This window comes from Staurois parvus, unplaced genomic scaffold (assembly GCF_062004578.1).
Source record: "Staurois parvus isolate SC_StPar_1 unplaced genomic scaffold, SC_StPar_1.0 ptg000470l, whole genome shotgun sequence".
In the NCBI taxonomy this organism is placed as follows: Eukaryota; Metazoa; Chordata; class Amphibia; order Anura; family Ranidae; genus Staurois; species Staurois parvus.
The window spans coordinates 5,663,746-5,678,965 of NW_028318266.1; the positions used below are offsets into that span (position 1 = coordinate 5,663,746).

The 15,220-nt window shown below is 42.7% G+C and overlaps 1 protein-coding gene across 1 annotated transcript; it reads left to right on the forward strand.

Moving 5' to 3' along the window:
* Positions 1–10,265: 10,265 nt before the first annotated feature.
* LOC149452644 (olfactory receptor 5P55-like) lies at positions 10,266–11,222 on the forward strand. The gene has a single exon (XM_089689315.1). The coding sequence runs from the start codon at positions 10,266–10,268 to the stop codon at positions 11,220–11,222; it is 957 nt and encodes a 318-aa protein (XP_089545441.1).
* Positions 11,223–15,220: the final 3,998 nt, after the last annotated feature.

Genomic DNA, 15,220 nt, shown 5'->3' on the forward strand with positions numbered 1-15,220 from the left:
TGGGAAGAGGAAGACGACCGAGCCAACCAATCGATGACGGCAGGGTTGTCGGTGGAGACACGACTGCTGGATGACACCGGGAGCAATGGCCTCTGGCTGCGACTAGTGCTGCCTCGACCCCTTCCTCTGCTGCCACGTCTGCTCGCTCCTAAAACATTGCCTCCTCTGCCACTCCTCTGCATGTTGTCTGACATACTCTTTAATTCAACGATTATGTGTCCCTAAGTAACAATTCTGTGTCCCTGAGTAACAATTCTGTGTCTGTCCCTGAGTAACAATTCTGTGTCCCTGAGTAACAATTCTGTGTCCCTCAGTAACATTTCTGTGTCCCTCAGTAACAATTCTGTGTCCCTCAGTAACAATTCTGTGTCCCTCAGTAACAATTCTGTGTCTGTCCCTGAGTAACAATTCTGTGTCCCTCAGTAACAATTCTGTGTCCTTCAGTAACAATTCTGTGTCTGTCCCTGAGTAACAATTCTGTGTCCCTCAGTAACAATTCTGTGTCCCTCAGTAACAATTCTGTGTCCCTCAGTAACAATTCTGTGTCTGTCCCTGAGTAACAATTCTGTGTCCCTCAGTAACAATTCTGTGTCCCTGAGTAACAATTCTGTGTCTGTCCCTGAGTAACAATTCTGTGTCCCTGAGTAACAATTCTGTGTCCCTCAGTAACAATTCTGTGTCCCTGAGTAACAATTTTGTGTCCCTCAGTAACAATTCTGTGTCCCTGAGTAACAATTCTATGTCCCTGAGTAACAATTCTGTGTCCCTCAGTAACAATTCTGTGTCCCTCAGTAACAATTTTGTGTCTGTCCCTGAGTAACAATTCTGTGTCCCTAAGTAACAATTCTGTGTCCCTCAGTAACAATTCTGTGTCCCTGAGTAACAATTCTGTGTCCCTCAGAAACAATTCTGTGTCTGTCCCTGAGTAACAATTCTGTGTCCCTCAGTAACAATTCTGTGTCTGTCCCTGAGTAACATTTCTGTGTCCCTGAGTAACATATCTGTGTCCCTCAGTAACAATTCTGTGTCCCTCAGTAACAATTCTGTGTCCCTCAGTAACAATTCTGTGTCCCTGAGTAACAATTCTGTGTCTGTGCCTGAGTAACAATTCTGTGTCCCTCAGTAACAATTCTGTGTCCCTCAGTAACAATTCGGTGTCCCTGAGTAACAATTCTGTGTCCCTCAGTAACAATTCTGTGTCCCTCAGTAACAATTCTGTGTCTGTCCCTGAGTAACAATTCTGTGTCTGTCCCTGAGTAACAATTCTGTGTCCCTCAGTAACAATTCTGTGTCCCTGAGTAACAATTCTGTGTCTGTCCCTGAGTAACAATTCTGTGTCCCTGAGTAACAATTCTGTGTCCCTCAGTAACAATTCTGTGTCCCTCAGTAACAATTCTGTGTCCCTGAGTAACAATTCTGTGTCCCTCAGTAACAATTCTGTGTCCCTCAGTAACAATTCTGTGTCCCTGAGTAACAATTCTGTGTCTGTCCCTGAGTAACAATTCTGTGTCCCTGAGTAACAATTCTGTGTCCCTGAGTAACAATTCTGTGTCCCTCAGAAACAATTCTGTGTCTGTCCCTGAGTAACAATTCTGTGTCCCTCAGTAACAATTCTGTGTCCCTCAGTAACAATTATGTGCCTGTCCCTGAGTAACAATTCTGTGTCCCTGAGTAACAATTCTGTGTCCCTCAGTAACAATTCTGTGTCCCTCAGTAACAATTCTGTGTCTGTCCCTGAGTAACAATTCTGTGTCCCTGAGTAACAATTCTGTGTCCCTGAGTAACAATTCTGTGTCCCTCGGTAACAATTCTGTGTCCCTCAGTAACAATTCTGTGTCTGTCCCTGAGTAACAATTCTGTGTCTGTCCCTCAGTAACAATTCTGTGTCCCTCAGTAACAATTCTGTGTCCCTCAGTAACAATTCTGTGTCTGTCCCTGAGTAACAATTCTGTGTCCCTCAGTAACAATTCTGTGTCTGTCCCTCAGTAACAATTCTGTGTCTGTCCCTGAGTAACAATTCTGTGTCTGTCCCTGAGTAACAATTCGGTGTCCTTCAGCAACAATTCTGTGTCCCTCAGTAACAGTTCTGTGTCTGTCCCTGAGTAACAATTCTGTGTCCCTCAGTAACAATTCTGTGTCCCTCAGTAACAATTCTGTGTCTGTCCCTGAGTAACAATTCTGTGTCTGTCCCTGAGTAACAATTCTGTGTCTGTCCCTCAGTAACAATTCTGTGTCCCTCAGTAACAATTCTGTGTCCCTCAGTAACAATTCTGTGTCTGTCCCTGAGTAACAATTCTGTGTCTGTCCCTGAGTAACAATTCTGTGTCTGTCCCTGAGTAACAATTCGGTGTCCCTCAGTAACATTTCTTTGTCCCTCAGTAACAATTCTGTGTCTGTCCCTGAGTAACAATTCTGTGTCCCTGAGTAACAATTCTGTGTCCCTCAGTAACAATTCTGTGTCTGTCCCTCAGTAACAATTCTGTGTCTGTCCATGAGTAACAATTCTGTGTCTGTCCCTGAGTAACAATTCTGTGTCTGTCCCTCAGTAACAATTCTGTGTCCCTCAGTAACAATTCTGTGTCCCTCAGTAACAATTCTGTGTCTGTCCCTGAGTATCAATTCTGTGTCTGTCCCTGAGTAACAATTCTGTGTCTGTCCCTGAGTAACAATTCTGTGTCTGTCCCTCAGTAACAATTCTGTGTCCCTCAGTAACAATTCTGTGTCCCTCAGTAACAATTCTGTGTCTGTCCCTGAGTAACAATTATGTGTCTGTCCCTGAGTAACAATTCAGTGTCTGTCCCTGAGTAACAATTCTGTGTCTGTCCCTGAGTAACAATTCTGTGTCTGTCCCTCAGTAACAATTCTGTGTCCCTCAGTAACAATTCTGTGTCCCTCAGTAACAATTCTGAGTCTGTCCCTGAGTAACAATTATGTGTCTGTCCCTGAGTAACAATTCAGTGTCTGTCCCTGAGTAACAATTCAGTGTCTGTCCCTGAGTAACAATTCTGTGTCTGTCCCTGAGTAACAATTCTGTGTCTGTCCCTGAGTAACAATTCTGTGTCCCTCAGTAACAATTCTGTGTCCCTGAGTAACAATTCTGTGTCCCTCAGTAACAATTCTGTGTCCCTCAGTAACAATTCGGTGTCCCTGAGTAACAATTCTGTGTCCCTCAGTAACAATTCTGTGTCCCTCAGTAACAATTCTGTGTCCCTCAGTAACAATTCTGTGTCTGTCCCTGAGTAACAATTATGTGTCTGTCCCTGAGTAACAATTCTGTGTCCCTCAGTAACAATTCTGTGTCCCTGAGTAACAATTCTGTGTCTGTCCCTGAGTAACAATTCTGTGTCCCTGAGTAACAATTCTGTGTCCCTGAGTAACAATTCTGTGTCCCTCAGTAACAATTCTGTGTCCCTGAGTAACAATTCTGTGTCCCTCAGTAACAATTCTGTGTCCCTCAGTAACAATTCTGTGTCCCTCAGTAACAATTCTGTGTCCCTCAGTAACAATTCTGTGTCCCTGAGTAACAATTCTGTGTCTGTCCCTGAGTAACAATTCTGTGTCCCTGAGTAACAATTCTGTGTCCCTGAGTAACAATTCTGTGTCCCTCAGAAACAATTCTGTGTCTGTCCCTGAGTAACAATTCTGTGTCCCTCAGTAACAATTCTGTGTCCCTCAGTAACAATTATGTGCCTGTCCCTGAGTAACAATTCTGTGTCCCTGAGTAACAATTCTGTGTCCCTCAGTAACAATTCTGTGTCCCTCAGTAACAATTCTGTGTCTGTCCCTGAGTAACAATTCTGTGTCCCTGAGTAACAATTCTGTGTCCCTCGGTAACAATTCTGTGTCCCTCAGTAACAATTCTGTGTCTGTCCCTGAGTAACAATTCTGTGTCTGTCCCTCAGTAACAATTCTGTGTCCCTCAGTAACAATTCTGTGTCCCTCAGTAACAATTCTGTGTCCCTCAGTAACAATTCTGTGTCTGTCCCTGAGTAACAATTCTGTGTCCCTCAGTAACAATTCTGTGTCTGTCCCTCAGTAACAATTCTGTGTCTGTCCCTGAGTAACAATTCTGTGTCTGTCCCTGAGTAACAATTCGGTGTCCCTCAGCAACAATTCTGTGTCCCTCAGTAACAATTCTGTGTCTGTCCCTGAGTAACAATTCTGTGTCCCTCAGTAACAATTCTGTGTCCCTCAGTAACAATTCTGTGTCCCTCAGTAACAATTCTGTGTCTGTCCCTGAGTAACAATTCTGTGTCTGTCCCTCAGTAACAATTCTGTGTCTGTCCCTGAGTAACAATTCGGTGTCCCTCAGTAACATTTCTGTGTCCCTCAGTAACAATTCTGTGTCTGTCCCTGAGTAACAATTCTGTGTCCCTCAGTAACAATTCTGTGTCCCTCAGTAACAATTCTGTGTCTGTCCCTCAGTAACAATTCTGTGTCTGTCCCTGAGTAACAATTCTGTGTCTGTCCCTGAGTAACAATTCTGTGTCTGTCCCTCAGTAACAATTCTGTGTCCCTCAGTAACAATTCTGTGTCCCTCAGTAACAATTCTGTGTCCCTCAGTAACAATTCTGTGTCTGTCCCTGAGTATCAATTCTGTGTCTGTCCCTGAGTAACAATTCTGTGTCTGTCCCTGAGTAACAATTCTGTGTCTGTCCCTCAGTAACAATTCTGTGTCCCTCAGTAACAATTCTGTGTCCCTCAGTAACAATTCTGTGTCTGTCCCTGAGTAACAATTATGTGTCTGTCCCTGAGTAACAATTCAGTGTCTGTCCCTGAGTAACAATTCTGTGTCTGTCCCTGAGTAACAATTCTGTGTCTGTCCCTCAGTAACAATTCTGTGTCCCTCAGTAACAATTCTGTGTCCCTCAGTAACAATTCTGTGTCTGTCCCTGAGTAACAATTATGTGTCTGTCCCTGAGTAACAATTCAGTGTCTGTCCCTGAGTAACAATTCAGTGTCTGTCCCTGAGTAACAATTCTGTGTCTGTCCCTGAGTAACAATTCTGTGTCTGTCCCTGAGTAACAATTCTGTGTCCCTCAGTAACAATTCTGTGTCCCTCAGTTACAATTCTGTGTCTGTCCCTGAGTAACAATTCTGTGTCTGTCCCTGAGTAACAATTCTGTGTCTGTCCCTCAGTAACAATTCTGTGTCCCTCAGTAACAATTCTGTGTCCCTCAGTAACAATTCTGTGTCCCTCAGTAACAATTCTGTGTCTGTCCCTGAGTAACAATTCTGTGTCTGTCCCTGAGTAACAATTCTGTGTCTGTCCCTCAGTAACAATTCTGTGTCCCTCAGTAACAGTTCTGTGTCCCTCAGTAACAATTCTGTGTCTGTCCCTGAGTAACAATTCTGTGTCCCTGAGTAACAATTCTGTGTCTGTCCCTGAGTAACAATTCAGTGTCTGTCCCTGAGTAACAATTCAGTGTCTGTCCCTGAGTAACAATTCTGTGTCTGTCCCTAAGTAACTCTTCTGTGGCCCTAAGTAACGATTCTGTGGCCCTAAGTAACGTTTCTGTGGCCCTAAGTAACAATTCTGTGTCCCTCAGTAACAATTCTGTGTCCCTCAGTAACAATTCTGTGTCTGTCCCTGAGTAACAATTCTGTGTCTGTCCCTGAGTAACAATTCTGTGTCTGTTCCTCAGTAACAATTCTGTGTCCCTCAGTAACAATTCTGTGTCCCTCAGTAACAATTCTGTGTCTGTCCCTGAGTAACAATTCTGTGTCTGTCCCTGAGTAACAATTCTGTGTCTGTCCCTGAGTAACAATTCGGTGTCCCTCAGTAACATTTCTGTGTCCCTCAGTAACAATTCTGTGTCTGTCCCTGAGTAACAATTCTGTGTCCCTCAGTAACAATTCTGTGTCCCTCAGTAACAATTCTGTGTCTGTCCCTCAGTAACAATTCTGTGTCTGTCCCTGAGTAACAATTCTGTGTCTGTCCCTGAGTAACAATTCTGTGTCTGTCCCTGAGTAACAATTCTGTGTCCCTCAGTAACAATTCTGTGTCCCTCAGTAACAATTCTGTGTCTGTCCCTGAGTATCAATTCTGTGTCTGTCCCTGAGTAACAATTCTGTGTCTGTCCCTGAGTAACAATTCTGTGTCTGTCCCTCAGTAACAATTCTGTGTCCCTCAGTAACAATTCTGTGTCCCTCAGTAACAATTCTGTGTCTGTCCCTGAGTAACAATTATGTGTCTGTCCCTGAGTAACAATTCAGTGTCTGTCCCTGAGTAACAATTCTGTGTCTGTCCCTGAGTAACAATTCTGTGTCTGTCCCTCAGTAACAATTCTGTGTCCCTCAGTAACAATTCTGTGTCCCTCAGTAACAATTCTGTGTCTGTCCCTGAGTAACAATTATGTGTCTGTCCCTGAGTAACAATTCAGTGTCTGTCCCTGAGTAACAATTCAGTGTCTGTCCCTGAGTAACAATTCTGTGTCTGTCCCTGAGTAACAATTCTGTGTCTGTCCCTGAGTAACAATTCTGTGTCCCTCAGTAACAATTCTGTGTCCCTCAGTTACAATTCTGTGTCTGTCCCTGAGTAACAATTCTGTGTCTGTCCCTGAGTAACAATTCTGTGTCTGTCCCTCAGTAACAATTCTGTGTCCCTCAGTAACAATTCTGTGTCCCTCAGTAACAATTCTGTGTCTGTCCCTGAGTAACAATTCTGTGTCTGTCCCTGAGTAACAATTCTGTGTCTGTCCCTCAGTAACAATTCTGTGTCCCTCAGTAACAATTCTGTGTCCCTCAGTAACAATTCTGTGTCTGTCCCTGAGTAACAATTCTGTGTCCCTGAGTAACAATTCTGTGTCTGTCCCTGAGTAACAATTCAGTGTCTGTCCCTGAGTAACAATTCAGTGTCTGTCCCTGAGTAACAATTCTGTGTCTGTCCCTGAGTAACAATTCTGTGTCCCTCAGTAACAATTCTGTGTCTGTCCCTGAGTAACAATTCTGTGTCCCTCAGTAACAATTCTGTGTCCCTCAGTAACAATTCGGTGTCCCTCAGTAACAATTCTGTGTCTGTCCCTGAGGAACAATTCTGTGTCCCTAAGTAACGTTTCTGTGGCCCTAAGTAACGGTTCTGTGTCCCTAAGTAACGATTCTGTGGCCCTAAGTAATGTTTCTGTGGCCCTAAGTAACTCTTCTGTGGCCCTAAGTAACGATTCTGTGGCCCTAAGTAACGTTTCTGTGGCCCTAAGTAACGATTCTGTGGCCCTAAGTAACGATTCTGTGGCCCTAAGTAACGTTTCTGTGGCCCTAAGTAACGATTCTGTGGCCCTAAGTAACGTTTCTGTGGCCCTAAGTAACGATTCTGTTGCCCTAAGTAACGATTCTGTGGCCCTAAGTAACGTTTCTGTGGCCCTAAGTAACGTTTCTGTGGCCCTAAGTAACGATTCTGTGGCCCTAAGTAACGTTTCTGTGTCCCTAAGTAACGATTCTGTGGCCCTAAGTAACGTTTCTGTGGCCCTAAGTAACGTTTCTGTGTCCCTAAGTAACGATTCTGTGTCCCTAAGTAACGTTTCTGTGGCCCTAAGTAACGTTTCTGTGGCCCTAAGTAACGTTTCTCAGGCCCTAAGTAACGTTTCTCTGGCCCTAAGTAACGTTTCTGTGTCCCTAACTCTCTCCCTCAATACAGCTAGGTCTGCCTCTCTTGAATGACTGGAGGCTAATGCAGAATTCTAAAATGGCCGCAATTTATAGCTCGACCATTACACAGTGCTGGCTGGCTGGCTGCTGATTGGCTAATGCGATCACATGTCATGAATGAATGCATTATGGGTCAGCGCGCCTTGTCTGCGCGCCTTCCCAGACATCCCCGCTCCGTCGCCGCACATGTCGCCGCCATTTTAGGAAAAATTTTGATTTGCGCATCCGAAGTCTGCTAATTTTCGGATTCGTCGCGAATCAAAATTTTCCTAATATTCGAAACGAATTCCACTTCGCCTACTTCGATTCGCTCATCTCTAGTCACCACCATAACTATTTCAGTGACAACAGCACTGGCATGTAAACAGACTCATAGGGGGAGATTTACTAAAGTTGGTTCACTCAGAATCTGGTGCAGCTGTGCATGGGAGCCAATCAGGTTCTAAGCTCAGCTTGTTCACTTAAGCTTTGATAATAAAACCTGGAAGTGCACCTAACTTCTCTCCAGCCTTAGTAAATTAACCCCATATTCATTATAGCAGTCTACAAATTGTTTACCGTATACTGTAAGCTGCTGTTAAAGTAGTAGAAGTGGTTCCCTTCTATATGTGAGTGAAAGTGCCTCCCCCACCTGACCCCACCACCATATGTCCCAACCATTTGGGTGCCTGGGACATCCAAGGTGGGTGTCAGGATGGAGTGTGTTGGGAGATCAGTGAGTGTACATTTGCCGATTTCCCCTGGATAGTCTGAACCCGGGAGGTCTCAGCTCCCTGCACTTTTGGGTTCTGAGCTGTCAAACACCCGATGCTCTGACCGGCAAATAAGTTGATTGAGCACAGTCTCCGCTCTGTCAGCTTTAACACGGTGCAAAGGTAAAATGAGGGGTCTTGTAGTTAGTTCAATGGTGGTTGTGGACTTTGTCCTTATGGGGTTGATTTACTTAAGGCAAATAGAATGTTTACCTTGCTAGGGAACTTGAAATTTGCAAGGGAAATCCTCCAGAGCTCAGAGAATGTGGTGGAATTTCCCTTTGCAAAGAACAAAAAATGCAATCACGTGCAAGGAAAAAAACTAATTTTTGCTTGTAGATGATTGGATGATGGAAGCCAGCAGAGTGTCACCTCATTCATGAAGCTCTGGGGAAAATTTCCTTGCAAAGTGCAACCTCCCTTGCAGGGGCGGACTGACCATTTGGAAACTCGGGCACTGCCCGAGGGCCCGGGGTCAGTAGGGGGCCCCATGAGATGCCCCTAGTATCTTTTTCATAGGCTTTTTTGAGTTTGGGCAAGGACACAGGGGCCCCATGATCCCCTATTGCCCGGGGGCCCCATGAGTTGTCAGTCCGCCCCTGCTCCCTTGCAAAGTGAACAGTTTATTTACCCTTTGTAATTCAACTGTATAGTTCATGATGCTGAATATTTGAGATGATTATTATCAACAGCTTGTGCAGTGCTTTACAACATGAGGGCAGACAGTGCAGTTACAATACAATTCAATACAGGAGGTATCAGAGGGCCCTGTTCCTTAGAGCTTACAATCTAGGAGGGAGAGTCAAGTGATACAAATGGTAATAGCAGTGGTGGATGAGCTGATGGAGAAAATAAAAGTACAGTTGTTAGGTGGGGGCAGAATAGACTTCTCCGAAGAGGAGGGTTTTCAGGGATCACCTAAAAGCAAACAGAGTAGGAAATGGTTGGACAGATTAGGGTAGGGAGTTCCAGAGAATAGGAGAGGCTCAGGAAAAATTCTGGAGGTGAGTATGACAGGAGGTGACGAGGGAGCTAGAGAGCAAGAGGTCTTGAGAGCAACAAAGAGAAGCACCTGTGGAAGACTTGTGTGTGGATAGCTTTGTTAGTTGTTAGCAGGGGCGGACTGACAACTCATGGGGCCCCCCCAGACAATAGGGGATCATGGGGCCCCTGTGTTCTCACCCACAATCAAACTACTGCCAAAAAAGCCTATGAAAGGTACCAGGGGGATCTCATGGGGCCCCCTACTGACCCCGGGCCCTCGGACAGTGCCCGAGTGTACGAATGGTCAGTCCTCCCCTGGTTGTTTGCATTTTAAATTTAATATGTTGGGTGAGTGTAAGCCAGTGAAGGGATTGGCAGAGAGGAGTAGCAGACACTGAATTGGTGGTAAGGTGGTTGATCCTGGCAGCAGAATTTATGATAGATTGAAGGGGGGATAGCCAATGTAAAGGTAATTCCATGAGTAGGGAGTTAAGCAATAGTCAAGGCTAGAGATGTCTAAGTCGTGATCTAAGAGCTTTGTGGTGTCATTGGTTAGGAAGGCGCATATTATGGAGATGCTGAGAATGTTGAGGTGGCAAGATTTGAACAGTGATTGGACTTGGAGCCGAAAGGATAGTTCAAAGTCCAGAACTACACCTAGATCCTTGGCATACGGGGACGGGTTGATATGTTGTGCCATCAATCTTGACAGAGAATTCAGGAGAAGAGGCATGTGGGGGAGGACAAATTATGAGCTCAGATTTGGATAGATTGAGTTTTAGGAAGTGGTGTGACATCCAGGATGATAAGTCTGTTAGTAAATTAGTGATATGTGAGGAGACTGATAGAAAGGTTTAAAAAGCTCTTCTGTTCTATTCTTAGGTGATGGATGAACATAACAAGACTATAATTGCTATCCACCTCTTAGGGCTTCAGACTCCACAGAGTTTAACGTTTTTGGTATTCTTTGTATTTCTTCTGTTTTATTGTTTGACATTATGTGGAAACTTCCTGATCATCACACTGGTGTCCTACAGCAAATCCCTCCACTCCCCCATGTACTTCTACCTCTCCCAGCTCGCTCTATCGGATATGTTATTAACAACTGATATTCTTCCTAACATGCTCCATGCCGTTTTGGAAAATACCACCATCATTTCCATTCCAAATTGTATCACCCAGCTGTATTTCTTTGGTGTCTCAATAACCTTTGAGTGTCTTTTACTGACTGTGATGTCTTACGACAGATATTTGGCCATCTGTAAGCCATTGCATTATACTTTGTTAATGAGCCATCGGTTTTGTTGGATGACAATTATCGCAAGCTGGAATTTAAGTTTCCTAGCAGTATTGACTTACACCTTAGACATGTCAAAACTACAGTTTTGTGGTCCCAATATTATCGATCATTTTTTCTGTGATCTTGACCCAATCCTACATCTCTCCTGCTCCAGTACCAGCCTTGTTCAACTATTGGTAACTTTATCAACCATATTTTTTGCGGTCATCCCGTTTTTTGGCATCATTATATCATATATTTATATTATAGTCACCATTTTTGAAATCCCGTCTATTACTGGGAGGCAGAAAGTTTTCTCAACATGCAGTTCTCATCTGACTGTTGTTTCTATTTTTTATGGTACCTTACTTTTTGTATATTTGATACCGAGTAGAGGACAATCATGGAACATCACTAAATTTGTGTCATTGCTGTACACTGTGGTCACTCCTATGCTGAATCCAATCATATACACTCTGAGGAATAAAGACTTAAAACAAGTTGTGGAAAAAATTATCAACAATATTTTGAGGTTACATTTCTGTAATCATCAAAATATGTAAATGCCCTAACCAGGCACGTGAACATAACTATGATATTTAAAAACAGAGTGCAGCGCTAAAAATTATAAAGTGCTGGCCTGACACTCAGCCAGTCTCTCAACCCCGGAAGCCGAAGTCCTTTTCCAAGCTGGGGATGCTGGGAGAGGATCCCTGTAGTTTTCACCTACTACCACCAGAGGGACGGAGCTTTGGATTCTGGCTGATTACCATACCATCCTTAAGGGGACCTCCGGACTTCCCATACACCTTCCCAGGCTGATTGACCTACAGATTGAAGTTTACCCTCTTCAGCTACTATAAAGATTCCAGTGGATATTCATTATATGCGCATTTTCCATGCGCGTCCGGTGAGTGCGCATTCTTTCCATTGTTTCCTGGTTTCATCAGCTATCTTTTTGGGACTTACTCATATGAATCAATTTATTAACCACGGACTATCTTCTTTTGCACTTTATATTTTTTAGCGCTGCACTCTGTTTTTATTTGTCATTTTATGGGTACACTGTGATTACCTTTAGTGCTTTAGCTGCTTAGTCAGGAGCGCTCACTTTATACCATTTTTATCTATAACTATGATATTATATTTAGGTATCTTTAAATTTATAATTTTACAAATGTTCTATATTATTTTTACGGTGACAAATGTGTGTTTGTTTTCTAATCAAATGTAATATTCCTTGTAAACTGTTTTTTTTCATAGTTAAGTATATGTATCTAGAATAATTTGTTTTAAAAAAAAAGTATTTATTACGGTTTATAATTTCTCGATATTTGCTTGACTTTTTTGTTTATTTTTATTTTTTACTTTCAATATTTGTATTGGTTTTGTGTAAACACAAAGCCAACAATAGTACAATATTATAATAATCAGTTTCGAAAATATATAAAGGAGGTAGAAAAAGGGGACACAGCTCCCAGTCTTCAAATTCAAAATGAACAGAATACATTGAAGAGTTAAGCCAAAATGATGAACTATTGTCAGCAGCAAAACATCCAGTTAACCAGCCTCCCAAGGCAAGTAATAAAAAAGAAGTAATAAAAAAGAATGCGGGGACCACACTTCCAGCAAAAAACATTCTAAAGAACCCTCAGCGATCCGGAAAGACAGGGTGTTCAAAGAGGCAAAAGAGGAGAAAGGAGAAAAAAAGGAGAGAAGGAAGAAAAAGATAACAGGTCTGGACGAAGACCAGAGGAGACACTCACCCCTCATGTTCAGGGAAATGCATTAGGTTACAAATGAGACATGCATATAGCTAGCCCATGGTTCCCAGGTCTTTTCAAACTTTTTGACTGTATCTTGTAAAAGACTGACAATATTTTCATGCAACATAATCCACGTGACTTTTTTCTTTGCCTGTGCTAGAGACATGGTAGGTCACTTCCAGGGTTTTAGACCCCAGTAAAATAAAAAGGACTAAAGTTGGAGGTGGCTAGGGACACCATCCACCACAGCATTAAGAAGAGTGATGTGGGGTGTCTGAGGAACTGACTCTCCCGTGACCCTGCTCACTAAAGCAAAGATTCCGTCCAAGAAACTATACATCTGTGGAAATTCCCACCAAACATGGTACATACTGTAGACCCTCACAAGTTTCACCTTCAAAAACAGAGGATACAGAGGGGTTTATTTTTCATTTGCAGTTGGTGAAGGATGGAATGGTTTCATTTTAAAAATATACTTAGTGGTGCTGAAACTGCTGGTTTACTCAGGTTATACAATTTCCCATATTATCTCCCTCACCCTTCTGCTTCTGCTATCCTCTGGGGGTATCCCCAAACCCTGGGCCTCCATCATTTAACTGTGGTCAACACACCCCATGCCCTCTGGCAGCAGCCACAATCTACAAAATGTATTTTATTTTCCTCTTCTTCCCAAAAACCAGCCTCCCCTTCTCATCTCATCTTTGGAATGCCCACCCTGTTTGTAACAAACTCACCTCTGTCTATGATCTTTTGACCACTAACTATTTTAATATACTTGCTATTAATGAAACCTGGCTTCAAGAATCTGACTCTGCTTCTCCTGCCACCCTCACACATGGTGGTCTTCTCTGGAATCACTTTCCCAAACCTAGAGGACAGAAAGGAGGTGGAGTTGGACTCCTTCTATTCTGTCTGAACTGTTCTGGGTTCACAGAATTAAACCATTAGGCCTGAACTTATCATCTCTACACGGGCATGTTGAAAGCCATTTTGTTCTTTATATTGTATTTTCATGGTTTCTGAACAAAGGTTCTAACAGCAGACATTCCCTGTTTCTTTCAGCATACTTTCTCAGGTTAAGTATTTGGGGGGTATGGTGGTATCAGACAGCTACAAGATAAAGACTGGACATGATACCAAATTGCAAGATTAATGGATGAATCCATGTCTGGATAGAAAAAAAGACAGAACTATTCATTATTATTTTTTTCTCCATGAATGTCTGGAAGAGAGTTCCTATTAAACTTTACATTGTATATGGTGTTATTATTATTTGACAGAATTATTTTAATCAAAAATGTAAATTGTACGACTATCAGGGATGGGCTGTATGTTCGAGTTGAACATAAGTTAGACTCAAACATTGGCTGTTCATGTGTTTGCCGAACACACAAACATATGGGGCATTCGGTGGGATGTTCACGCCCTACAATGCAATTCGCTGTGGCGATACATTGAGATTGGCCAGAGCATTGTACCTGACCGCAGGTCAGGTGCAATGCTTTGGCCAATCACAGCTTGAGTTCACAGGAGAGCCATGATTGGTCAAAGTATTTTTGACTTTGGCCAATCATGGCACAGGGGATAAGTCTTTGGCCCACACTACATAAGGCTGCCTTTGCAGCATCCTTGTGCACTGTTATAGGAGCAGCTTTGTGCACTGTTGTTGCAGCAGCCTTGTGCAGTGCAAAGCAACACTTTTAAAACACATCAGATCTAAATGGGAAAACATCTCGTGTTGGATATCTATACTGATATGGATTGGGTAATGTGTTAACCTCTTGCCGTCCGCCTGCTGTTTATAAACGGCAGGGCGGTGGCAGTCCAAGGTCGGGTTGCCGTTCCTAAACGGCACCCGCCTTTTATAGCTGTGCGCGCTCCCTAGGAGCGCGCACCAGCGCGATCCGGTGTCCGCTGTGTCCTCCGGACACAGTGAAACACCGATCGTCGGACGGGACCTCTGTACGAGGTCCCGGTCATGTGATCACTGATTGGCGAATCAGTGATCACATGCAAAGTAGTGAGCAAGATGTCACTTGTGACATCATTGCTTACTACGTGTGAAATCTGTGAATGATCACAGAGGTCACATGGTACAAGGCTATTCACAACAGCCTTGTACCATGTGACAAGCTGTGACCAATCACAGCTCACTCAGTATTTCTCAATGACTGCAAGAATGCAGACAGAGAGAAAGAGAAATGATTGCTTTTACATCCTATATGCGTGTAAAAGCAATCAGTGTAAAAAAAAAAAAAAAAATCTTCATCACCCCCCACAAGTAGTACAGTGTCACCATGGTGACACTGTACTGCTAGGGTGACAGTATGTAAAAATAAAAAATAAAAATAAAAAATAATATAAAAAAAAATAAAATAAAAATGTAAAAAAAAATGTTTAAAAATTATAATGTTTTATTATAAACTAATTTGGATTTTTTTTTTTACTAAAAAAATAACGGAATAAATTTTGGCCAAGATTTAGGATGAAATCTTATTTATTTGCAAAATTTTATAAAAAAAAACACTTTTTTTCAAAATTTTTGGACTTTTTCATTTACATAGTAAAAAAAATAAAAATCCCAGCGGTGAATAAATACCACCAAAATAAAGCTTTATCTGTCTCAAAAAAATGGTAAAAAATTCATATGGGTACAGTATTGCATGACCGCGCAATTGTCATTCAAAGTGTGATAGCGCTGAAAGCTGAAAATTGCCCTGGACAGGAAGGGGGTAAAAGTGTCCGGACAGGAAGTGGTTAAGAATGTAAGGATGCCCCATCACTTGATGGAAATG